Here is a 27,344-nt window from a genome sequence, read left to right on the forward strand (position 1 = left end):
GGGATCGAACCCAGGACTCTCACATTGCAGGCGGATTCTTTACCAGGTGAGCTACCAGGGAAGCCCAAGAATGCCTATCCCTTCTCCAGGGCCAGGAATTCTTGACCCAGGAATTGAACTGGGGTCTCCTGCATTGCAGGCAGATTCTTTACCAGCTGAGCTAACTAGCTAAAAAATATTCAGGAGTGTAGACTTGAAAAAACTGCTGTACTACAGAAAATGCTGACATTCTATCTCACTGTGAATGAGTAGTCTAAATCCTCCATCTACCATGGATTAAAACATTCATGTTGGTAAAACGTTGGTAAGAGTGAAACTACTCATATGTTTAGAATATAAATTTTTTGAATGCAATCATCAACAGGTGAGGCTTTGAAATATATTCTTTTATAAAAGAAATAAAAAAGAATTCCTTTCTTAATTTTATAGTTTGATGATTATTATATGAAGATGTGTTTTTGCTCTTTTGTGAGATTATTTAAATCATGTTTCCCCTTTTGATTTTTTTTCACCATTTTCACTAAGTTCTCTAACTTATACGAAATTTGGCACTTTAGAGTGTTCTTTTTCTCACAAAAAATTTAATAAAATTATGTGTATGTAAAAAAAAAAGAAAAAACAAAGAACAAATGCGAAAATGTGGAAAAGTGATTGCCTCTCCATTCATTTTATTTTATTTGCATATTTGTTTCTGTATTAAGAGAAAACTGGATGGTTATTAGAAAAAAAATGTAGATTTAAAAATGTATGTATGGCATAAACTCAAATGTATCCTCAAGGAAAAAAAAATCATAGCCCTAAATGCTGTTCTCTCTTTTAAAAAATAATCTAAATATTCAATGCAAAGTTTAGAATAACTATGGCCTAAAGGAAAGGAAACCACAATTCAATTGTTATAAAACTGATAAAATTTTAAAGTGCATTCTTGAGTTGTTTATTTTTTAAAAACTATAAAATACACAAGCCTCTTATACTTCTAATTAAATCTTTAAAGCGAGCATAAAAATAAAATGAAAATTAAAAAGCTATGAAAAAGATGCTTTCAATTATGAAAGAATATATCCTGACTATTAAATTATAAAGTCTAAAAAAGGGAAAAAATTCAGAAACAATATAATTATGAAAACTTGACTCAAGAAGTAAAAACTTAAGGAAGTCAATAATGGTAGAAGACATTAACATTTTCATTACAAAGAAAACCAGATTCAGTTTAATTTTTCTAAACTTCAGTGAATAATTCTCATTGTCTATATAAACACTACTCTAAAGCTAAAGAAAAACATGAACATCTTCTAAATTCATTTAACATTCAACAAGGCTAACATAAAGTTGATACTAAAATGTGATTAAATACTAATGTCATTTATCAATATAAATGGAAAAATTATAAATGCAATACAGGTAACTCTATGCCAAGTCATATATGAAAAGCATAATACAGTTAGATATGGTTAGTTTTATGAATGGAAAAAATATTATTCTAATGCATCATATCAAATGGTCTTTGGAGAAAGGCTATATATAAGATCATTTTAATTGGTGCTGAAAATGTTCATTTAAATTGCTGCTGATACAATAAAATAAACACACATCCTAATAATAATAATTTCAAGTCTCTCAAAGTTAGAAATACTTTCCATATGAGGGCTAGACCATATCTGAATCATTTGGTTTCAACGTGACAAAAAATTTAGATACACCAGTCAGTGAAGATTATCACAGAGGACATTTTCATAGGGAGAAGAGATAATAAACAAATAAACAAAAGCCACATATCAGGTGCTAAGGGACGAGTCTGTCTGCTCATAACTCCCCTCACTTAAACTGACTGGTTACCCACCGCTTCAGCAACCTCATCTGAAACAACCAGTGACTTTGGGCCCTTTGTTGGAAATTACTGGTACAGCACCTAAGTTAAAACTGGGCTTTTTCCCCAGACAAGAAATTGTTGTTAGGTTTTCAGTTAGGGTCCTGCTTAGAGTTTTACTGTGAAGAATTAGCTTAGTTTAAATACCCTGTATCTTGATAGAACCATCATCACGTTAATACTATGAGTTCAAAACTCTAGGTCATACAGTTAACGCAAAAATTCAAGAGCTCTGTCTTAATGACAGAGGACTTAATAAATGGACGGAACACTTAGAGCTATTAAACCAATTGATGTAATTGGTCTTGTAAGTAAAAATGAAATCCTAGCTAAAGGGATTTCCTGATAGCAATTCCTTGTTGGAAAACACTAGTGTAATTTTGATGATACAGAGCCTGCAAGCCAGGCACTTGGGAATCAGGCTCACCAGCCCACTCTCCTGGCAGGTACCTGCTCATTCCTTTACCTCTGTCTGGTGAAGAAACAGGATTTGGGATCTGTGGGCATCTCGTGCTCATCTCCTTGTGATAAAGAACCACCCAGTGTTTCTTAGAGAGAAAAGAAACATACGTTCAAGAAAACCAGGGCAGTGGAGTTCCAGCTTGTTCCTGAGCCCAAGGACTCATTATTGGAACTTCCCTGGTGGTCCAATATTAATACTTCACGCTTCTACCACAGGGGGCGTGGGTTCAATCCCTGGTTGGGCAACTAAGATCCCACATGCCTCGGGGTGTGATCAACATGTTAAAAAATAAAAAACAAAAGATCATTATTTGCCTGTTAGAATCTCTCCACAGTGGTATCCTTTAGACAACTCATCTTCCTTTTATTTTTCTCCTGCTCAGGAAGTTTTAAATGACACAATTTCTTACCCTGATGGTACATTCATGGACTGGGAGTTTAAGATCTCTGTCTTGTATGACATTGCTAAGGTAAGAGACCCACAGACATGAAAGATATTTATGAAAGTTAAATCTGGAAAACAGACCTAGCCAGCTATCGCATTGGTTTCTTCATCTCTTAAATGATAACGAAAGAGTACCTACCTGTGTCATAGGGTTTTTGTGAAGATTTTACGAAACAATACATGGGCTTTGTATAAGGCCTGACAAGCAAGTATTCAGTATATACATTGACTTATTATTTTTATTATTAAATTCTTTCTACACTGGGTTGCAGGCACACCTTTTCATAGATTTCTGGATTTGCTGGATTTCTGGATTTCATAGATTTGCTGGAAGTAAAAAAAAAAAAATCACATAAAGTTTCAGGGAAGATAACTGAATCTTCACCTTAATGTAAGAGAAAATGTAAGGGCAGGCATTCATCTTGCATGAGGCAATAAAAAATTTGGACATGTATATTTCCTAGACATGCTATGAAAAGGAAGTGGATACCAGTAACTAGGGCACCATTCAAGAATGAAGAAAAACCAGTCCCAAGAGTGAACTATTTGATACAGTCTTAAATCACCTGAAAGACACATAGCATCGGAATCAATTGGGGAAAAAAAAGTAGTACAATATCTTATTTGCCTCAGTTCACTCCCAGGACCAAGGCTGAACACTAGTGTCTGCAGTACCACCACCTCTGGCCGCCAGGGGGAGACACAACAGCCGAAAAAGAACTTTCAAAACCGAATGAAACATTCTGTTTCAAAAGAGATAGAAAGCAATTAGATTTTGAGAAATAATCTAGCCTAACCTCTCCCTTCAGGAAGGCAAAGCCTTATTATTCATATTATTTTCATATTCATATTGAGGTAGCAGAGAACCAGAGACATACCCAAGGTCACAGGCTGAATAAGTGGTAAACAAAAACACTAAAAAATAGGATCAATCTTTGCTTCATATTGTCTACAGCTACTTAACCAGAGTCTTTAGACAGTTGCCTTTTACTGTGTCACCTAAATAACCTTCAAAACTGGATGCAGTACTTAGGCAAATGTTAGGGCTTTAACAATATTTTATAAAGTTAATGGAGTTAAATTTAAAACTCGACGGTGATTCTGTCCACATGCCAAAATGATTTCACCAAGTCACCTCTTCCCTGCAAAGGACAGAGAAGCTGAGGAGTGTCATATCTCTTTTTGTTTTCCTGTATCTGAAAAACTACAGGGAATGTCATATCTGCACTCCAGTAAGACAGAAGTCCACGGCCGTCTAAAATCGACCAACTGCGTGGTGGACAGTAGAATGGTGGTGAAGATCACCGATTTTGGCTGCAATTCCATTTTGCCTCCAAGAAAAGGTCTGTCGTGAATGAAATTTTCACTAGTTTCTCACTTAAACACTTTTCTTTTTTAATTTTTGCACAAGTCCATGTAAAGTGCTCAGGAAACGGTGCTACTGAGCAGAAAAAACACTTCCGTAAGAGGCAGTAGCTGGCTCACTCCCCAGCATTGCCCCCTTCTCAGTGTCCAGTGTGTGCTTGTCAAGTTGAACAGATCTCCTCTGTGGGTTTCCTCCATCTGTGTGTCCCTTGATTCAAGGGAGAAATCACGAAGGAGCTATAGGCTTGTGGAGGCAGGACTGTGTGAAAAAATACAGAAAGTTAGAGCCATAGGAGACCTCAGAAATCCCCTTATTGAACCCTCCTGTTTTATAGAAGACAGAACTAAAGCTCAGAAAGGCTAAGAGAATTGCCCAAAAAGATAGAGTATAAGACTGAAGACCCCTTTCCAAATTCTAGACATCATTCGTTTATCTGTGATAATGGTAAGAAATGATGATGCTTAGAAAACCTAAGTCTTATCGGTAAAATATATTCTTATGTATCCCTTTCAGGAGTGGTGATGGGAGTCAAAAAAAGTGATTTGTAAAGTATCAAGGGCTTTTCATGTTGAATGTTTGCCAGTTCTTTATTAGAACTCAGGGTTAAACAGCCTCAGAGGGCTAGGACCCATAGATGCCTCAAAATACCACTAAATTTCTCAAAAACTAAATTCTACCTCTAATTCTATTTTTGCACTCCTTTTAGTTTTCCATAATGGACGAAAAATTACAATCCTGCACCCACTTCTTTAGCTATGTCGAGGATGCTAAGACATTGGACTAAATCCGGTTAGTGCTTATTGAGAACCTGCTGTGTGCCTGGGTTCATCGTGGAGTGAGCAAAGCCCCTTCATGAAATGACTCACCACGACACAAAATCAGATGAATTGCAGATCCAAGCCTACCCTCCCAAACATGCAGTTATATGAGCCTGTCTGTGGGGTCAGTCACCTGAAATCTTAGCATAAGTAGATTTACTTCCCTCTCCTACAAGCCCAACCATTAGGATCCATTTTTAATGAATCACTAGCCGCATAAATTCACAAGACATAAATCTGAAAATGCAGTGAACACTTGGATGGAAAGCCAAATGGGGAAAGTGTGCTTTATCATAAGCATCTCACTATACCTAAACACACGAATCTGTTGATTTATGTACTTGAAACTGCTGAAGGTAGAAATCTCAAGAAGTCTACAGGGAGCTAGGTGATCCTTAAAAACTCCCAAGGGATGTTGGAGAATAATTAATTGTATGCCCCCATTATTAAAAATAAGATATGTAGTGGGGGTCCCAAACCCAAGTGACTATAAGAGCCAGACACAGGAGTGCTTCACTCTTGAAATGAACTTGATGGGAAGCAGTAGTAATAGCTCGCACGCTAGTAAAATGTGAGTAAATCGTATGCTTTTTTTTTTTTAAAAGAATACCACAGGAACCAAAGAAAGCACATCTGTGTATTAGCTGACCTCATGGCTGCTACTATATCACATCTGGAAACTATCAGTGACTGTCTCTCTGTTTCAATGTGCTGTCTTTATTTTCTCTTAGTAAAAATGCTGTTGTGGGTTGCCATTCACTTCTCCAGGGGATCTTTCCTACCCAGGGATTGAACCCGTGTCTCCTGCATTGCAGGCAGGTTCATTACCTTCTGAACTACCTGGAAAGCCCATTATTTCCTTTTAGTAAATATACATAGATGGCGATTCCCTGGTGGCTCAGTCAGTAAAGAATTCACCTGGAATGCAGGAGGCTCAGGTTCAATCCCCTGGAGAAGGGAATGGCTACCCACTCCAGTATTCTTGGCTAGAGAATCCCATGGACAGAGGAGCCTGGTGGGCTACAGTCCATTACATTGCAAAAGGGTCAGACATGACTTAGGGCCTAAACTACCACCAGCAAACATATATATAGTAAATATATTTATATTTACTAAAAGAAATGTGTTTTATATTACATAAAATTTGTAAGTATATATTTATTAAATCTTTATATACATGTAGTATTTTATATGGGCTTCCCAGGTGGCTTAGTGATAAAGAATCTGCCTGCAATGCTAGAGACCTGGGTTTGATTTCTGGGTCAGGAAGATCCCCTGGGCAAGGAAATGGCAACCCATGCCGGTACCCTTGCCTGGGAGAGCCCATGGACAGAGGAGCCTGGTGGGCAGCAGTCCATGGGGTCACAAAGAGACACAACTGAGTGAGCATGCACACAGTGTTTTATATTACATTAAATATATAATTTTAAAATATTTATAAAGGCTTTCATAGGTTTATGCTGCATGTTCCATAAACTATTAAATCCTCGGCCTCTTACATTCTACTGAATTCACCCCACAAATATTTACCGAGCACTCCCTGTACCCTAGGCGCTGTTCTAGGTAGACCTTGAGGGTTTTCATGACCCAGGCAGTTTTAGGGAAGGCATTCCATGTTTCCTACCCAGATCCTGGCATTACCTAGTCAGCTCAGAAGGCAAGTGTCTATTCTGCCCCCATCGCCAGCATTAGTGTGGTGGAGGGACTTAATAGCGCGTCGGGGATCTCTGGGCTACTCACCCCCTCAACGTTAAAGTCTCACTGCTGAACACACAGACTTGTGGACGGCCCCAGAGCATCTGCGTGTAGCCAGCGTTTCGCAGAAAGGAGACGTGTACAGCTACGGCATCATCGCCCAGGAGATCATCCAGCGGAGAGAAACCTTCTACACGCTCAGCTGTCGGGACCAGAAAGGTGAGGACCTTCTCTGGGAGCCAGCAGGAATTCTAGGCTGACCGAGACCCCGAGGTTTCTGTGACCACATCTCAGTCCCCTTGTCACCAAGAGCAGTGTCACTCCCGTGCTCTACACCGCACAGGGTGGTTGGAGGGATTCAATGACAGTATGAAATGTCAGAGGGCTCTGAAAAGCACAGGACAATACCCTACTGCCAGCTGCCGCCACTGTCAGCAATACTCAGTTAAAGAGCTGTGCCTTGAAATTTCCTGCTTCCCTTCTGATTCCATTAAGAGATATGCGTCTTTAACACCTGAACTAGATCACTAACAGGACCACATGCATCCTTGAGGTCTTACTAAGAGAATGCTGTAGTTTTGCCACATGTCCTCTTTTGATGTGTGTGTGTAGGGGGGGTTGTTGCTGTCGCTCAGTTGCTGTCATGTCTGACTCTTTGTGACCCCCGTGGACTGCTGCACGCCAAGCTTTCCCCATCCTCTACTGTCTCCCGGAGTTTGCTCAAGTTCATGTCCATTGAGTCGGTGATGCTATCCATCTCATGTGTGTGTGTATGTGTGTGTGTGTGTGTTTGAGGTGGGGTGGCAGGGTAGCATAGTTTATTAAATTCTAGAAAGTTGATTTGGAGATTATACTGACTCCCCATGGAATATTAAACTTGACTATTCTTTTTTTAATTATTAAACTTTGTGTTTTGTATTGGAGTACAGCCGATTAACAACATTGTGATAGTGTTAGGTGGACAGCAAAGTGACTAAGCCATCCATATCCATGTGTCCATTCTCCCCCAGACGCCCCTCCCATCCAGGCTGCCACGTAACACTGAGCAGAGTTCCCTGTGCTCTACAGTAGGTCCTCGTTAGGGGGAAGTGTTTCATTCCATTCGTCCAATTCTCGATTCACTGAGTGCTTCCTGTGCACCAGCTCTTACCAGTATGGAGGATGAAGGTAGCTGAAGGGTGTAGGGAGGACAGGCTAGCATCTCGGTCAGAAGAAACCTCCCTAAGACAGTGCTCTTTGAGTTAAGTTTTAAATGGCTTGTAGCTTTAACTGAAGTATTCCCTGGGTGTAAGAGGGCCTAAGCCCCCTTGCCCTGGTGGCCCATCCATTCATTCACATCTGTTTGTTGAGTGCTAGCCTAGGCTTTGCCACATTCCCACCGGCTCCGCATCCAGGTCCGGGAACCCATTCAGAGTCTGGAGGCTGCTGCTAAAATTTCTTCACACTGCATTCTTTCTTGTAATTCGAATGGTTCTCGTCCCATCAGAGAAGATTTTCAGAGTGGAGAATTCCAACGGAGTGAAACCCTTCCGCCCCGATCTGTTCCTGGAAACAGCAGAGGAAAAAGAGCTGGAAGTGAGTATGTCTCCTGCATGAGTTTCTTTGGGGTTGCAGCAGCAAAGGAGCACAGACTCGGTGGATGAACACCAAGGAAATGTATCCACTTACTTACAGTTCTGGAGGCCAGAAGTCTGAAATGAGTTGTCAGAGGCCGTGCCTCCTCCAGAGGCTCTACGGGAGAATCCATTCCTCACTTCTCCCAGGAGCTTCTGGTGGCTCTTGACATGCCTTGGCTTGTGGCCGCAAGACTCTAATCTCTGCCTCCAGGCCACATTCTCCATTTCTGTCTAATCTCCTACTTCTCTCCTGTATGAGGATACGTGTGACTGTTGCTGTTACTTAGTTGCTGAGTCATGTCCAGTTCTTTGCGACCCCATGGACTGCAGAACGCCAGGCTTCCCTGTCCTTCACTACTGTCTCCTGAAGTTTGCTGAAACTCATTCATGCCCATTGAGTCAGTGATACGATCTAACCATCTCATCCTCTGCCACGCTCTTCTTTTGTCCTCAGTCTTTCCCAGAATCAGGGTCTTTTCCGCTGAGCTGGCTCTTCACATCGGGTGGCCAAAGTACTGAAGTTTCAGTCCAGGGACTTCCCTGGTGGTTCATTGTTTAAGACTACGTATTTCCAATGCAGGAGGCCTGGTTCAGTCCCTTCTCAGGGAACTAAGATAACCACATACCATGTAGCCAAAAAGTTTTAAAAAATAAAATAAAATTGGGTTTTTAAAAAACCTTTTTTAAAAAGGATGATTCAGAATTATCTTCCCATTGCAAGATCCTTAATCACACCTGCAAAGACCCTTTTTCCAAGTAAGGTAGCATTCACTGGTTCCAGGGGTTGGAACACATCCTTGGGAGCCATTATCAGCCTGTCATCCTCCCAACTCACAAAAGAGCTCCTCCAGCACACATCACGTTCTCAGTATTTAGGAGCTAGAAGAGCAGATGTCAGTGTGATACAGTTACTAGGCTTATAAAACTGCCTCCTGATTATAAAATAAATATGCCAATATCTAGAAACAATAAAGAAAGGTGCATTCACTCTATCTGTCCTCTGAAGAAAATGGAGATGTTCTGTATTTGCTTAATTGTTTTATAATCCTTCACAAAGGCCTTTAAGGACTGTGGAGAAAAAAAAATCCTAATTTTTTCTTTAGAATTTTATCTGAGCAGTTATAATCCAGCATATGGTAAGTAAATGTTAAAAAAAATATTTATGGTTGTTGAAGAAAATTTTTTTAAACTTTTGTTCCTTGCAGGATAAAGATAAAAACATTTTGCTTCAGTTTGCAAGTGACCTGCTAGATGAGGTTTATGGTCAGATTTTACCGAGCATGAATGGGCCTTTTTTTATTTCTTTCTGTTTTTCAACAGGAAAGGCAGGTTGTACCCCAAGGTGTTCTGAGCTACATCCACTCCTATTCTGCCTTCTCCTCATCCCTTCCCTTCCTGCTTCTTTTCTGGATCCTGGAATTCCTCTTCGCACATCAGCATCTCTCCTCTCAAACCCTCCTTTCTAGTCTGAGTATATCCTCCTGTTTAAAACAGCTTTCACCAAAGCCGCCTCCTTGTCCATTGACTTGTGCGGCTGGGTGGTTCTGGAATAGGAAATGAGGAATTGTCTTCTAGTAGCCGCACAGAGTCGGACACGACTGAAGCGACTTAGCAGCCCCAGCAGCAACTGGCTCCAATAGAATACAGGTCTGAAACTCCCAGACTTGGCCTGAAGAGCATGTGCTGTTGACCGAGGAGCCTGGTGGGCTACGGTCCATGGGATTGCAGAGTCGGACACGACTGAAGCAACTGGGCACGCATGCACGCTGCATCAGCTCACTTGACGCTTCTGTCCCTCCCTTCCTCTAAGGCAGTCAGCCAGCGGATCGTTTTCCCGGGCAAGGGTACCACCTAGTGGTGAATACAGGCAACTACAGTTCTATACCGTGGTCCTCTCCCTCCCCAGGGACTCTTCGTTAAAGCAAACGAATGCAGACAGGGAGTGTAACTAGTACCATTTGTGATCCTGTTTGTGTTGAGAGTGAAGAGCAAACTTAATTTAAAGCAGATGGTCTTCAGCATGCTTTTTGATCCCACAAAAGCTGCAAACAAGCGGAATCAAATGAGATGGCTCCATGGGCTTCCTGTCCTCTCCCTCTCCCTCTGTACCCACCCCCCCAACACACCCTCCCATCCCTCCCATCCTCCCACCTCCCCTCCCCCACCCCCAACCCCACCCCCACCCCCTGCCTCGTTTCTCTTCACTGCAGCTGGGAAACTTACAAACGTACATACATTAATGTCCTCTGCCCATGTCATACCTGGGACATATTTGTGCTAAGTAAATTATTAATTTTTTAATCTGAAATTCAAGTTTAACTGGGTGTCCTGTATTTGTATTTGCTATATCTGAGAACCCTAACAAGGTCCCTTCACAAACCAATTAATTCAGAAGCTCCTGAAGTCCTAAGAAATTTTGTGAATGCTCCCCAGACAATCCCATGGTCAGGCACAGCTGAAAACTAATGTCATACAGCTTCACTCTCATTTTAGAGTTGCCTGGCACTCACCAAGCCCAGTTATTTATCCCCCTCCCCAGCACAAACCCAGCAAATGTCCGTAAGGCGTTCTGTCTCTCCCATCCCACCTGGTCCAAATCAATATTGCCGTTTTTCCTTAGCCTAGGATCGAAAGGAAGGGTGAGGCAAAGTAGTGCAGGCAATGATGACCACAGGGAACTGGGCCATTTCATACTCGTTGTGAGAGTTGAGATGTTTTAAAAACATTCCCTGCTTTAGTTGCTTACATCACGGAACAGAATAGGATACCACCGTCTAAGCTAATCCACCTCTTATTTATTTATTTGAAGTACAGCTGATTTGCAATCTTGTGCCAATCTCTGCTGTACAGCAAAGTGACTCATTTATACCTTCTTTTTCATATTCTTTTCCATTATAGTTTATCCCAAGGGGATTGGCTATAGTTCCCTGTGCTATCTATAGTAAGACCTTGTTTTTATCTATTTTAAAGGTAGTAGTTTGCATCCACCAACCCCACACTCCCAGCCCTCCCGTCTCCCTGCTCCTCTGACAACCGCAGCTGTGTTCTCTAAGCCTGTGAGTCTGTCTCTCTTCCATAGAGAGGTTCATTTGTGCCGTATGTTAGACTTGACATATAAGTGATACCACATGGCATTTGTCTTTTCTGGGTTACTCCAGTTCGCCCTCTTCTTTCTTCCAGGTCTATCTACTTGTCAAAAGCTGCTGGGAGGAAGATCCAGAAAAAAGGCCAGATTTCAAGAAAATTGAGAATACCCTGGCCAAGATATTTGGGTATGGCGGACATTTTTACTTTTCCCCACTAGCTTCCGTTTTTTCTAATAGTTGACATTCAGTGGTAGCTAAGTATGAGAATGCCTTTTCTAATGAAAAATCACAGATTGTAATACCTGTCTCCAAAAAATTAAAATGATATGGAGATGAACAGACCATTTTCTCGAGAAATAATCACTTGAAAAGCTAAGTACTATGTTCAAGGGCAAAACGAGCCTGATTAGAAAATAGATGCTGACTGATCATGATTATATCTGTTAAAAAAATAGAGTTCCCTTACTCTTCTGCAGGTAATTAGGATTTAGAAGTCTAGTAGAATCCTGAGGATCTTAAAACCCCTGGATAATTCTTAACATCAGCAAGTTCCTTAGAGTTTTAAAAATCGTAAGATCAGGAACTTTGGCTGAATCAGAGTATAATTCAGGATGAAGAGAAAAGTAACACACAGTTATCCAGTAAGACTGAATTTTAGATTTCCCATGTTTGGAAAATGCAGTGAGAAAAATAGCCCTAGGAGATCCAGTTTCTAGGCTAGGACCCAACAATAGCTAGTTATGGTTACCAATTCTGTTGCTCGTAAAATTGGAATGAATTTTCTGTAGATGATTCCTGCAGTTCCTTCTAGCTCTTTCTGTAGTTTCGTTAAGTCAAAGACTCAGACACTTAGTGAAGCTAAATAAAGCCCAGGACTGAGATGGGGTGGAGTAGTGGTCCCAAACCCCCCACACACCAGGCCACACAGCAGGAGGTGAGGCGGGGTTGGGGGGCGGCTAGCAAAGCTTCATCTGTATTTACAGCTGTTTCTCCTTGCTCACGTTACCACCCAAGTTCTGCCTCCTTTCAAATCAGCAGCAGCATTCAATTCTCACAGAAGCGTGAACCCTGACCCTAAAGTCAGGGCAGAGTATCCTGAGATAGCCACAGTAGAAATGTAGCGCACAGCAAATGTAACGTCGTTGAATCATTTCGAAACCATACCCTCCCCCACCCCCACCGCTGCCCAGTCCATGGAGAAGTTGTCTTCCATGAAGCCAGTCCCTGGCGCCAGAAATGTTGGGGACCTCTGGGGCAGAGTGAAGACAATGAAAGTGTGGCCATTGATTGCTTGATCTGAACCACCCAATGTGGGGAAAGAGCAGGAAATAATAAATGATTTCAATCTTGCCCTTTTTCATTCCTTCCCAGAGCTATTACTAAGAGCAGGTGAAACTGTATGTGTGACAGATGAAATGTGAGCTCATGAAGATAGAACTAGACCCCTGGTATTTAGCCTCTAATGTGGTGGTTCTCTCTCTACTTGGCTGCACATTGAAGTCACCTGGGGATATTTGCAAACTACTGATGCCGGAGTCCTACCCAAGAGAGTCTGATGTAATTGATCTGGGTGCAGGGTATCATCAGGAGTTTAAATAAGCTCCTCAGGTGATTAAAATACACAGCCAAGGTTGAGGAAACTGTTTTAATTGTATCAATTCATCATGAAATCAGATTATCCATCTTCATCCTTTCCACCTGCTCCCTCATTCTTTCTACCCAGCTAGATTTCTTTATGGTTTCTGGTGAGAATCTCCTGGGGACCTTGTTAAAAACTTCTCTTCTTCCCAAACCTAGCAGTTTCCAGTTGTAACAGATCTGTGATAGACTTCAGAAATGTACGAATTTTTTTCTCTTTCTTTTTTAATTTTTAAATTATGAAAGTATGATAACACATTTACAGGAGACTTGGAAAATACAGAACAAAGTTACATATAGTTCCACTATATAGTACAATTATTTTTTAAGTATTTTATAGTACAAGAATTTTTAAATTATTTTATAGTACAATTATTTTTAAGTATCTTATAATTTAAGATAAATTAAGATTTTTAGTTGGAGTTTCAATGTCAAACTCTCAAAAGTTAATAGAATGAATATAGAGAAAAGTAGAAAGATATAGTAGACCTGAAAAGCACCATGAACCAATTCAATATAATTAAGATTTATACAATTTTCATACAACAGTAGTATACAAATTCTATTCAGGTTCCCATCAACTATAAACTAGGAGTCTCTGAAACATATCCAGAGACATGAAATAAGGTGCAAACGTTTCATGGTCTGCTGCTGCTGCTAAGTCGCTTCAGTCGTGTCTGACTCTGTGCGACCCCATAGATGGCAGCCCACCAGGCTCCTCTGTTCCTAGGATTCTCCAGGCAAGAATACTGGAGTGGGTTGCCACTTCCTTCTCCAATGCATGAAAGTGAAAAGTGAAAGTGAAGTCGCTCAGTCATGACCAACTCTTTGAGACCCCATGGACTGTAGCCTACCAGGCTTCTCCGTCCATGGGACTCTCCAGGCAAGAGTACTAGAGTGGGTAGCTATTGCCTTCTCCTTTCATGATCTAAAGGTATGGAAATCATACAAAGTATGTTTCCTAATCACTGTGAGATTATGTTAGAAATCAATATCAAAAGATACTTGAAGATACCCACATATTTTCAAGTCCAAATGTGGCATTTACCAAGAGAGACCTAGCCCTTGAAAGCCTCAATAAAGTCAGAAAAATGAAAAAACACGGTGATTGCAGAGAAGAAAGCATTTAAATGAGAAATTAAAATCAAAGATATTTTAAAAACCCCATGTACTTGGAAATTAAATGTCCACTTTTAAATGATAGGTGTATCTAAGAAGGTATAACAAGGAAAATTAGAGAATGCTTAGAATAAAAACAAGAGAGAATTTACCAGAATTTGTTGTGTGCAGCTGAAGCTGCTCAGTGCAGCTAAATACAATGTGAAATTTTGAATAAGGTATAAAAACAAATAATGGATACTAGCATAAAATTTTGTGAGATTTGAACAAAATCTATACATTAGTTAATAATACTGTGGTGGTGGTGGTGCTGTAGTCGCTCAGCTGTGTCCAATTCCTGCAGCCCCATGGACTGTAGGTTCATGGGATTCTCCAGGCAAGAATACCAGAGTGGGTTGCCGTTTCCTCCTCCAGGGGATCTTCCTGACCCAGGAATCAAACTTGGGTGTCCTGCGTTGCAGGTTGATTCTTTACCGACTGAGCTACAAGTGAAGTCCACATGTTAATTTTCTGTTTGGGTTTTTTTTTTTTTCAACATAGTAAGAAATGTATTAAATTTTTAACAAACATCCCACCCCATACCAAGGGGATTACAACATAGTCTGTCTTTTTGAGCACAGAAATGGCAAGTTTAATTATTGTTATGATGATGAAACAGTAGAATTTATTCATCCCTTGGGTTGTGTCATGAACATTGTCTCCAGTTCTCAAAACAGCTGTAATTTCTGACTGGGGTCTGCACCCAGGTGGGTCACAGGGTCACGAAGAGCTGGCATCTCATCTAAGTCACTTCAATCTAACAAAATAGACTTAGGGCTTTCGCTTTAGGACCCTGACTCTCTATTCTGAGGGGTAATATAAGGCTCAGATTTACTTTACTTGGTTCTTTCCTTTTTTTAAATTTATTTTTTAAATGAAGGAAAATTGCTCTGTAATGTTGTGATGCTTTCTGCCGTATGAGGTTCTTTTGTTATATTTCCTTTTATTGAAAGTTGTTTCTTATTAAAACTTTAAAAAATATGAAGCAAACAAGAAAGAAAAAAAATCACCTATTTTTCAGCAGGTAATGACCAGTTTTCAAAAATTAAAAATGAGATGATAATGTTTGCTGTCACATAAACTGGCTTTTTTCACTTAAATAATGTAAAAGAAGTTTCTTTCTGTGTACTTCGCAATTTTAATTTGTATTTGATAATCCATCATTTCATAATAATTTAATTACTTTTTGTTACACATTTAGGGGAACTTTTAAATGATTGTTTGTGAGGAATAACTGCTACTTTCTTTATAGTTCACTTTCAGCACATTCGTGATAGTTTCCTTCGGATAGTTCTAAGTAGAATTGAGAGGCTGGTTGACATAAGCATTCCTAAGATTTATGGTGCATTTTACCGTATTTCCCTCCAGGAAAACTATAATGTATATTTTTCCTCCATCTTACTTACATTGATTGCCATTGTGCTAACATTTGTTTTTCTTTTTTTTTCTAATGTCTTTCCTATTTCTTTGATCCTTCCTGAGATTAAATTTTTTGCCATATTTGTTGGCCATTTTTATTCTTTCTTTAATTACCTGTTCATAATATCTGCCTATTTCTTTAATGATTATTTATGTTCTCTTAATAATATGGAGAGCTCTTTATCTGTCTCTACCTATAGCCTTTTCCATGACCAAAAAAATGAAAGTTACATGGATACCTTGATCCGACGTCTGCAGCTGTATTCCCGGAACCTGGAACATCTGGTGGAGGAAAGGACACAGCTGTACAAGGCAGAGAGGGACAGGGCTGACCAACTTAATTTCATGTTGCTCCCAAGGTAAGGAAGTCCTTCCACGGATGTGACTGTACAGGACTCCAGAGTTGTGCCTCAGCCCTTAAGGTGGAAAGCCAAAGCATATTTGTCTAGTGTTGGTTTTCTCTGTACTTTTCTTACTCTATTTATTTTTATGTATTAATTTGGCTGTGCTGGATCTTAGTTGCGGCACACAGGATCTTTATTTGCAGCATGTGAAATTTTAGTTAGGGCATGTGGTATCTAGTTCCCAGAGCAGGAATCGAACCTGGGTCCCCTGCATTGGGAGTGCAGAGTCTTAGTCATGGACCACAAGGGAAGTCCCTTCTCTACATTTATATAGGATTGTTGCCTCTTGCATTTTCTTCATCAGATCATTGTGTTTAAAGATGCACATTCTTGCCAAGCTTTGTCCCGGTTTGCACTGTCTAAATTGCTAAAACAAAGAGATTGTTTTCCAGTGCCATGGAAGGAGCATGGATGGCAGAGTTAGAGCGACCTAGGTTCCAACACTGGAGAAGGAAGTGGCAACCCACTCCAGTGTTCTTGCCTGGAGAATCCCAGGGACAGGGGAGCCTGGTGGGCTGCTGGCCATGGGGTCGCACAGAGTCGGACACGACTGAAGCGACGCAGCAGCAGCAGCAGCAGCAGCAGCAGCAGCAGCAGCAGCAGCAGCAGCATGTTCTAACACCTGTTGGCCACTGTTATTGAGTCTGAGACCTTAGGCCAGTCACTGTCTCTCCATATGAAAATGAAAATTAAAGCACTAATCTCTTTGCCATCTTCTTTCAGCCTCATAGTAGAGGCCATATTACAAGAAATGGTATGGATGAGCTTGTTTGTAAAGCAGAAACAGAGAGAAAGATGTAGAAGACAAATGTATGGACACCGAGTGGGAGGGGGGTGGGTGGGAGAAATAGGGAGATTGAGATTGGCAGATTCGCACTGTTGATACTATGTGTGATAGAGATGCTGGGGCTTCCCTGGTGATTCAGATGGTAAAGAATCTGCCTGCAATGCAGGAGACCCAGGTTTGATCCCTGCATTGGGAAGATGCCCTAGGGAAGGGAATTGCTACTGACTCCAGCATTCCTCCCTGGGAAATCCCATGGACAGAAGAGTTTGTTGGGCTGCAGTCCACTGTGTCACAGAAGAGTCAGACACAACTTAACGACTAACACGTACACACACACGTAAAATAGGTAACTAATAAGAATCGACTGAATAGCACAGGGAACTCTACTCACTGCTCTGTGGTGGCCTAAACTGGAAGAAGTCCAGAGTGGAGGGGATATATGTGTATGTACAGCTGATTAATTTTCCTATACAGTAGAAGCTAACACATTGTATTTATTAATCAAGCAACTGTGCTCCAGTAAAAATTAATTAAAAATAAAATAGGAGCCATCTTTAGTGGAGGAAGGCTTCCCTGGTAGCTCAGATGGTAAAGAATTCACCTGCAGTGTGGGAGACCGGATTCAATCCCTGGGTGGGGAAGATCCCCTGGAGGAGGAAATAGCTACCCACTCTAGTATTCTTGCCTGGAAAACTCCATGGACAGAGGAGCCTGGCAGGCTGCAGTCCATGAGGTCACATACAGTTGGACACGACTCACATTTATTAGAGTTATAATCAGGTATTAAATTACTACTGAACCTCCTATTCATCTGAGGCTACATACATGTGCTCTGTGTGTGTAATATGTTCCTAGACTTGGTATTTGCAAACTGTCTTTGGTTCCTCACCACACTACTCACTGGAAATCCTCAGTTCTAGAATTCCTGGTGAACAGTTAGTACTGTCTCAGATTTCTGTAGAGGAAGAAGGAATTTACTGAAATTGAAGGCCCTGTTCTTTCCTTCCTCATCTAGGCTGGTGGTCAAGTCTCTGAAGGAGAAAGGCTTCGTGGAGCCTGAGCTGTACGAGGAAGTCACAGTCTACTTCAGTGACATTGTAGGGTTCACCACCATCTGCAAGTATAGTACCCCCATGGAAGTGGTGGACATGCTCAATGACATCTATAAGAACTTTGACCACATTCTGGACCACCACGACGTGTACAAGGTAACCGCTCCACCTAACAGGCTGAATGGTGGTTTGGCCCCAGGTCAGCAGAGCCAGAATTGGCTGTTCTTGTTATTATAGTTTTCCTTTGCTACCCCTAGCACCTCTGCCTCGGGATGCTTCCAGGATTGTCACGGATCCCCAAATCCCCAGGTGCTCAAGTCCCTGGCGTAAAATAACATAGTATTTGCATACAACCTACATACCCATGTACTCTTAACTTAAATCATTTCTAGATTACTTATAATATCTAATGCAATGTAAATGCTATGTAAAATAGTTGCTGGAGTTGTGGCAAATTCAAGTTTTACTTTTTGGAACTTTCTACAGTTTTGTTTAAATATTTTTGAATCATGATTCATTGAATCCACAGTGTGGAACCTATAGATTCAGAGAGCTGACTTTACTCAGGTCTTTGCCTTTGTCATTTAAGAGTTAGTAAATTAGTGGTTGAGTCTGAGCTGCAAGTGAAGTGGAAGAATAAGAGTGGTCAGAAGTTGAAATCCTCACCCTGTGTAGATCAGAAGGTCTTACTAACAGGAGTTCCGGTTGAATAGTGATTATGCATTTTAGAGATATTCAGAAAGAAGAAATTAACCTACCAACACATATGAACCATGCATATGATTATGAAAATGAAATTAAAAGGGAGAATATCAAAGAATAATGTTAATAGAAGTCTACTTCCTATTACAAGAAAAGTGTTCGGAAGCATCCGGTACAAGAATGTGTATTATGTCTTTAGTGAACTGAAAATGAAAGTCACTCAGTCGTATCCCACTCTTTGCCACCCTGTGGACTGTAGTCTCCCAGGCTCCTCTGTCCATGGGACTCTCCAGGCAAGAATACTGGAGTGGCTTGCCATGCCCTTCTCCAGGAGATCTTCCCAACCCAGGGGTCGAACCCAGGTCTTCTGCCTTGCAGGCAGATTTTTTACCACCTGAGCCACCAGGGAAGCCCTTTTATGTCTTAGAGGAACCTACAATTATCTTTTTATCAAATAGTTTTTGAAAAGTAAAGCGCTAAACATGACTTTTCTGATAATTAGAGATGGTTTCCTAAAATTACATAAAGCCATTCAGAGTGTTTCAGCACTATAGAATTGTCACCACATCTGCATGACTTGCATTATTATAAAGCACTTCATTCAATTAAAATCCTTTATAGTTGTTTTATCAACTTTTTAAGTAGGCTATGGCTTTCTAGGTGGCAAAGTGGTAAAGAATCTGCCTGCCAATGCAGGAGATGCAGTGATGCGGGTTTGATCCCTGGGTCGCGAAGATCCTCTAGAGAAGGAAATGACAACCTGCTCCAGTATTCTTGCTTGGAAAATTTCATGGAAAATTTCAACCACACAGCCTGGCAGGCTACAGTCCATAGGGCCACGGAGAGTTGGACGTGGCTGAGCATGCACACACCACATCCTAACTAAGCTATAAAAACCCTGAAGAAATTAGCATAATACTAGTCTTGAGCTAGTCCCAGAATAAGTGTACAGGGCTGTGCTCATATGAGTTCTCGAACATTTCTGAATTTGATGTGCAATAAACTGCTTCTGTTTACTTTCTGGTGCCTTTAGAAGGGACCGATTCACTGATGAGAAACTGCTTCCGCAGGTGGAAACCATTGGTGATGCCTACATGGTGGCCAGCGGTTTGCCTAAGAGAAATGGCAACCGGCATGCAATAGACATTGCCAAGATGGCCTTGGACCTCCTCAGCTTCGTGGGGACCTTTGAGCTGGAGCATCTTCCTGGCCTCCCAATATGGATTCGCATTGGAATTCACTCCGGTAGGCAGCTGAGCACTGTAGCAGTCGGGAACCGTGTGTACACCAGAGGTCTGCACACCAACTAAATTAGAAAGGTTGAAGGATCCTCAGAGGAGATCAGTTTTCACATGAGGCTTACTCTTGAATCTGCCTGCCAAATACGAGGTCCAGTTACATATCCTGACATAATTAGACCTATAATAAGTGTCTGGAGAGTTCTAGGAAACAGCAGTCACGACAGCACTCATGGAATGATAAACACCAACCACCAACTAAAATAACAAGCTCCAGACCTCCTGTTTAAGTCACCCTATTCCCTGGTGGCTCAGATGGTAAAGAATCCGCCTGCAATGCAGTGCAGTGCTTCCATCCCTGAGTTGGGAAGATCCCCTGGAGGAGGGCATGGCAACCCACTCCAGTATGCTTGCCTGGAGAATCCCCATGAACAGAGGAGCCTGGCAGGCTACACTCTATGTGGTAGCAAAGAGTTGGACACGAATGACCGACTAAGCGCAGCACAGCACGTTTACTATTTATCTCTTCCCCATTCCCTCCCTCTCCCCATCTCTGACTTCTGTAAATTTTTTTTTCAGTAAAATGTTACAGTATCTTAAGTGGATTTTATTATCTTTCTGATGTGATTGAGAAGTTTTAGAGACCTTTTTCTAAAATTGGAGTATAGCTGATTTATGATATTGTGTTAGTTTCTGGTGTACAGCAAAGTGGTTTGGTTATACGTATATATAATATAGCTTGCATCTGCTAATCTCAAACTCCCGATCCATCCCTCCCCTACCCCTTGATAACTGCAAGTCTTTTCTCTATGTCTGTGAATCTGTTTCGTAGATAAGTTTATCTGTGTCATATTTTCGCTTCCTCAGAGATCTAATCAAGTAGCTGCTGCTGCTACTGTTTGCTTTTGTTTTGTATTTTGGCATTGAGTCTAACAGGGAAGATTCAGTTCTTAATATTTTTTTTTCAAGTGTACATAAGCAATGCACAACTTAATGTTCTGTTTTTTCCAGTGTCTGTAAACACAGTGTTCAAAGGACAAATCTATAAAGAAACTCATATAGATCAAAACCTGATAAACAAACCAGAAAATCAATAGTTGCCTCTATCCAAAACCTGGTTTTGCAGTTTCTGAGTTAATCTTTAACTTCTACGAATTTTAACTCCTTGCATTCAGTCTTTCCACACAAATACTTGCTTGAGCAGCCCTCCTTCCCTATCTAATATGCCCCTGTGCATCACCTGGCCTTGACTTTTGTTCTGCCTTTTGGGGTATCCTTGTGTCGTAGGCTCCCCCTTCCTGCTGCATTCACGTGGTACATGAAAAGCACAGGGAAGAAGATTCCAAGTCCTTGTCATCTGGGTCTTCCATCATCAGGCCACCAATCCCTAAAATGCTGTGCTGTGCCATGCTTAGTCACTCAGTCATGTGGGACTCTTTGCAACCTCATGGACTGCAGTTTGCCAGAGTCCTCTGTCTATGGGGATTCTCCAGGCAAGAATACTGGAGGGGTTGCCATACCTTCCTCCAGGGGATCGTCCCAACCCAGGGTTGAACCCAGGTCTCCCACATTGCAGGCAGATTCTTTACTGTCTGAGCCACCAGGAAAGCCCAAGAATACTGGAGAGGGTAGCCTATCCCTTCTTCAGGGGTTCTTCTCGACCCAGAAATCAAACTGGGGGTCTCCTGCATTGCAGGCAGATTCTTTATCAGCTGAGCTACCAAGGAAGCCCAAAAATAAAACAGACGGGCCATTGAGCCTCCAAGTGCACTGTGCCCACCAGTGATTCAGATGTGGGCTGTGTGGCTGGCACAGCGAGAAGGTGGTGAGATGGTCTCCGTCCTTCTTGAGAGCCTTCTGTGTAATATACTAAGGAGCATTTTCCACCTTTGCGTGCTCATCTCAAAATGTCTTCTTGTTTCTCGAAAATGTGCTTTTCTATGCTAGAGCAAAACACTTGCTGAAAGCGTGATTTGGATAATGATGCTATCCCCTAACCAGTGCATTCATTTGGAATAAAGTTCACAGCTCACAATTTACCCCTTAAACCACTTCTCCCGTCTAATGAGGCATTGAGCGTTGTGATCCTGAGAAGAGGCTCACCCGCCTGAACACCACTCTTTGACTTCCGTGGCCTCCACCTTCTTGCCTTCTGTCCCTCACAGGTCCCTGTGCCGCTGGAGTCGTGGGGATCAAGATGCCTCGTTATTGCCTGTTTGGAGATACAGTCAACACAGCCTCTCGGATGGAATCCACTGGCCTCCGTAAGAAAGGAGAGGATTTTTCTTAGAGGACAAAGATTCTGCCCTAACCAAGGGGAGCTGTAGGGTGAAAATGCATAATACTGCCAGTGAGGTGAAGAATAACTCTTCATGGTGACTGACTGTGAGCCTGGGTCAGTCCAGTCCTTGCTACATATCGCTGCTTACTGATCATAATTCTTTTCTTCCTTTATGGCTCAGTGTGACTGTTCTTATTAGTCTGGGTTCGTTTGCAGTGCATTCAGGCACGCCGTACCTGGAATACTCTTGAACATGAATGTGAAGTTGCTCAGTCGTGTCTGACTCTTTGCGACCCCATGGACTGTAGCCTACCAGGCTCCTCTGTCCATGGGATTTTCCAGGCAATAGTACTGGAGTGGCTTGCCATTTCCTTCTCTAAGGGATCTTCCCAACCCAGGGATCAAACCTGGGTCTCCTGCATTGTAGACAGATGCTTTACCGTCTGAGCCACCCGGGAAGTCCTTAGATCCATGTAATACTCTTAGATCCATGTAAAAGAGAAAGTGTTAGCTGCTTAGTCATGTCCAACTCTTTGCAACCCCACAGACTATAGCCCACCAGGCTCCTCGGTCCATGGAATTCTCCAGGCAAGAATACTGGAGTGGGTTGCCATTTACATGGAGACCCCAAACCAAATTTCAGCTTTTTAGCTCAGCACCACAAAGTAAAATCCAAACCCAGGCCCAGGGGCTCCCCTCTCTGAGCTGTAATGAGAAGCTCCGGGGCTTAATCTAGAGAGCCTCCTCACTCAGGACCCTGAAAACCAGCACCAGACCCTCTCCCCGTGTCTGATAATAGTTCTCATCTCACTGATGCTATTCTAAAGTGTTTTTTTGTTTGTTTGTTTAATGACAATATCTAAGCCGTCAAGAGCACTTATAGTAAATATTCTGGCTCAAGGGGAAACAAACGGGGCCCTATGATAGCATTCAAAATGGACGCAGTTTTCATTGATCTATTTTGCATTTCCAGCCTTGAGAATCCATGTCAGCGGCTCCACCATAGCCATCCTGAAGAGGACAGAGTGCCAGTTCCTCTATGAAGTAAGAGGAGAAACCTACTTAAAGGTAAGGAACCCATCGAGATATATACCTAGTAGCACCACCGGGTGGCGCTAGTGGTAAAGAACCTGCCTGCAAATGCACGGGACATAAGACACGTGGGTTCAATTCCTGGGTTGGGAAGATCCCCTGGAGGAGAGCATGGCAACCCACTCCAGTATTCTTGCCTGGAGAATCCCATGGACAGAGGAGCTTGGTGGGCTACAGTTCACGGGATCGCAGTCGGACATGACTTAGCAATGAAACACAGACGCCCCACCAGACCTGCTGAGTCCAACTCTTTTGGGTATAGATCAGAGATCTGTATTTTAATCAAGTGACTGTGATGCACAGAGAAGAGCAGGAATCCCTGTTCTAGACACGCCTTGCTGTCCCACACATTTAGAGCAACCGCCTTTCAGAGCCACCAGGTGGCCCACAGGCTGTCTGTTGAAGGTTGACCAGACTCGCAACTGATCTGAAGCCAGTGATCTGCTCCGATAATCTGCCTCCACCAGCCGTAGCAGCATCTGGCCCCTACACTGACGGCAACTTGGAAGAGCCTCCTTTAGGTAGTTGTGTCCGAACAACACACTGGCTATTTTAATTCTCTGTAAACGCATTCTCTGCAGTGTTCCCCCCAAAATAGAAGTGGTGTGTGGATTATTACAGTGCAAGTGGTTAGGCGTATGCGCTCAGTGGTGTCTGACTCTGCGACGCCATGACTGTAACCGGCCAGGTTCCTCTGTCCGTGGGATTTTTTTAGGGAAGCATACTGGAGTGGGTTGCCATTTCCTACTTCCGGGGATTGAATCCAAGTCTCTTGCATATCCTGCACTGGCAAGCAGGTTCTTTACCATTGGCAACACTTGGGAAGTTCAAATATTACAGTCCAAACACAGCCCCAAATCATTAGTTTTTTTTTTTTTTTTTCTTCAGATATAGTTTGAATCTCTAATTCTTTTTTTTTGTGTGTGTGTGTGTGCAAGAGTCATTTTTTTTAATTTTTTTTATTTTAGTTTTTTATTTTTTAAATTTTAAAATCTTTAATTCTTACATGCATTCCCAAACATGAACCCCCCTCCCACCTCCCTCCCCATAACACCTTTCTGGGTCATCCCCATGCACCAGCCCCAAGCATGCTGCATCCTGCGTCAGACATAGACTGGCGATTCAATTCACATTAGTTTGTTTTTTTGAATGAGTGGTTTTTAAAAATATAACTATCCAGTCTACTTTTCAAACACAACCTCCAGCCAAAAACAATTTCCTGTTGCTACCATTTATTTTACAGCCTGCAGATGTACCCAGCAAATGTCAGTTAGTGTGTGTTTATCATGAGGCACGTGTGTTTGTAATTTACACACTTCAGGTGGGGAAACTGTGGCAAAAGTTTTGTGGCAAAAACAGCCAGAATAAAATGTGGACGACAGAAACCAGTTGGATTCATTGGAGTAGCAGGATCATAGATGAATTTTCTTTCTTCTTCATTTAGAGTTTTTGTGCTGTTGCTAAGGTGATATTTGAAAATGTCTTTTGGGGAATAAAAGAAAATTCTAGTTTGAAAAAAAAAAAAAAAGCCTGGTGGTTGAGAGATACTTTTTTAAAGGTGCTTAGAAATAGAGATTGGTCTGGAGATAACACAAATCATACTAGGAACAGGTGCTGTATTGAAATATAGGCTGTGATGACAAACTCAGAGGGGAAACGTTTCTTGGAAGCTGATGCTCGTCAGAACGGTGGGTTACAGCCGACTGCCTTGTTGGCCTCCATGGTCCACACCTTTCTTGTCTCTCTAGGGCAGAGGAACTGAGACCACCTACTGGCTGACCGGCGTGAAGGACCAGGAGTACAACCTGCCTACCCCTCCAACCGCGTAAGCTGCTGGCTGGGCGGGGAGGAGCCGGGAAGTCGAGGTCTTGGCTTTGTATCTTGTACTGTGTGCAGGCAGTTGAACTGTTGGCGAGTGCTTTGCCAGTGGCAATGAGGCATTGAATCCGAGATGAGAGACGACACACGTTGAAAAGGCTTGGAAACCCCCCTTCTCTGGCTGCTGGAGTGTTTCAGGCTCGCTCAGGAGACCAGAGGACAGTTTAGGGCTCATCCCCTGCACATGTGGTCAAGAGTAGAGCACACTAGGGACAGGAGACCAGTGCATTTCCACCCCTGCGTGCAGCTCTCTGCTGAGTCACCTGGTGGAACAGGAACTCCCCAGCTCCAGGACTGTGGGTTGGGGTCTTCACATGGAGTGTGTGTTCTCCCTGAGATGAGGAAAACAGGCTGCAGGTCTAATTAACCTGTTTCAGTTTCCCTAAAGGTGACTCAAATGGTCTTCCAGTTGCATTTGGGCCACTGCAGTGAGTCACGTGGCTATTGGAACAGTTTTTGCTGTGGTAGAGAAACCCTGTCGTGCAGATGCCTGGATGCGGGACCCAGACAGATGGCAACACCATAGAGATGCCAAAACAGTGCAGACCATCCGTATGGCATGGGGGAACCTGGCCCCTTGCTAAGAGCACCCCAGGTGCTCTTAATCTCTTAAAACCCTCCACTCATTCAGAGCCCTCCCCAGACAAGACCCACATTCCTAGGAAAGTGTGGGACCAACACGTTTTCAGAGTTTTGTGGTGACTGGTGGCTCAGACAGTAAAGAATCTGCCTGCAATGCAGGAGACCCAGGTTTGATCCCTGGGTTGGAAAAGCTCCCCTGGAGAAGGGAATGGCAATCCACTCCAGTATTCTTGCCTGGAGAATTCCAGGGACAGAGGACCCTGGCAGGCTATAGTCCATGGGGTCGCAAAGAGTCGGACACGACAAGCTACGTAGCACACACACTAGGGCTTAGCGCCCTCTTGGCTTCTCTTCCTCTAGCTCCAGTGGTATGTGTAAAGCTAACCTCACCTCTGAATTCCGCATTGTGTTATCTTACTTTGAAATCAAAATATAATTTCCTGCTTGAAATATATTCTGCTTTCCCTACAACTACACAGAGCAAGGGTGACAGTTCTTTAGGCTCATTGGTGGAAGCCAAGGGTCGTTCTGTGTTCTCTGGACTTCCCGCATGCAGCACAGAGTAGGCATTCAACAAGGAATCAGTGAGCGAAACAGGCGGTTCTGGAGCTGAGGGCTAGTCTATTTGAATGGCTGAGAAGTTCCCTTTTCCCTCCATACTCTTGTCTCTCCAGGGAAAATCAACAGCGCTTGCAAGCTGAGTTCGCCGACATGATCGCCAGCTCTTTACAGAAAAGACAGGCCTTGGGGATAAGGAACCGAAAACCAACCCGGGTGGCCAGCTACAAGAAGGGCACCCTGGAATATTTGCAGCTGAACACGACAGACAATGAGAGCACCCATTTTTAAACCTTGGTAAGAGCTAAGGACTCAGGAAAAACCAAGTCCAGCCACACCTGGGGCAGTGACCACAAGTGTCCTGAAGCTTCCGCTTCTCTGAGACCTCAGTAAAGCAGAAGACGACTTAGATGCAGTCTCCAGTAGCCTCGGCTTCCCTGTCTGGGACGTAGGCTTGCTTCCGTGAATCACGTACACTCTCAGTGCAATAATTACCTTCTCCTCTGCGGCCTGATCTCAATAGCTGCTCCAGGGAACTTCAACCTGAGAAAGAAGAGAAATGAATATGTACTATCTCAAAGTTGGAGAGATTTTGTTCTTATTTCACCTGTTTCAGCTTTGTTTTGTTTACTGGCTCTTTTTCTTTCTGTATTCATGATAACATTTTTTTTTAATTGTCCCAATGATATTTTCAGTATTTTATCTCCATTAAATTATATTTAACTCCTAATTTTGGCAGACAGTATGCTGTATATGAGGCAGGAATAAAAGTTAATCATTTCCTGGATCTGTGGATGTGTTTCTCTCTGTTGCACCCATTTCCCTGAAATGCACCAGCCATTGCCTTGTGCTGGTTGAAAAACTGACTTAATACCCCTGCACTGAAGAAGGGCAAAGCTAGCATCGTTGCTCAGAGGTCCAAACCTTGATGTTCAGCATCCCCTGTGTGCATGGGGGGATTTTGTGTCTAGTTTTCTACCATAGGGGCTGTTCAGGTGCTAAATTCACATCCTATCTATCTGTAAAGATACCTTACTCCAGACTCTGCAAATATTCCCCCTCACATCCAGCAGTCATCTCCTTCCCCTTTTAATGGCAGCCAAGCATGATTCATTTGCTTGAAATCTCCGGAAAAGGACAGAGCCAGGTTGAGCAGACTAATATCAGCACAGGCAAGAATGGGCATGTAACACCCCGGCA

At 42.5% G+C, this 27,344-nt stretch overlaps 1 protein-coding gene across 6 annotated transcripts in view; it reads left to right on the forward strand.

The window, feature by feature from the left end:
- GUCY2C (guanylate cyclase 2C) overlaps positions 1 to 26,931 on the forward strand; it is a 101,118-nt gene extending 74,187 nt beyond the window's left edge. For 5 of the 6 annotated variants that reach the window (XM_069585636.1, XM_069585637.1, XM_069585639.1 and 2 more), the window contains 12 exons: positions 2,713 to 2,799; positions 3,985 to 4,117; positions 6,735 to 6,872; positions 8,140 to 8,228; positions 11,450 to 11,541; positions 15,771 to 15,929; positions 17,777 to 17,969; positions 19,586 to 19,760; positions 21,919 to 22,017; positions 23,008 to 23,102; positions 24,875 to 24,951; positions 26,261 to 26,931. In XM_069585636.1, coding sequence (XP_069441737.1) covers positions 2,713 to 2,799; positions 3,985 to 4,117; positions 6,735 to 6,872; positions 8,140 to 8,228; positions 11,450 to 11,541; positions 15,771 to 15,929; positions 17,777 to 17,969; positions 19,586 to 19,760; positions 21,919 to 22,017; positions 23,008 to 23,102; positions 24,875 to 24,951; positions 26,261 to 26,435 — 1,512 coding nt within the window. In that variant the 3' untranslated portion in view covers positions 26,436 to 26,931. The remainder of the gene's footprint in view (positions 1 to 2,712; positions 2,800 to 3,984; positions 4,118 to 6,734; positions 6,873 to 8,139; positions 8,229 to 11,449; positions 11,542 to 15,770; positions 15,930 to 17,776; positions 17,970 to 19,585; positions 19,761 to 21,918; positions 22,018 to 23,007; positions 23,103 to 24,874; positions 24,952 to 26,260) is intronic. The other variant, XR_011256141.1, reaches the window with a different exon arrangement.
- Positions 26,932 to 27,344: the final 413 nt, after the last annotated feature.

Source organism: Ovis canadensis, chromosome 3 (assembly GCF_042477335.2).
Source record: "Ovis canadensis isolate MfBH-ARS-UI-01 breed Bighorn chromosome 3, ARS-UI_OviCan_v2, whole genome shotgun sequence".
NCBI lineage: Eukaryota > Metazoa > Chordata > Mammalia > Artiodactyla > Bovidae > Ovis > Ovis canadensis.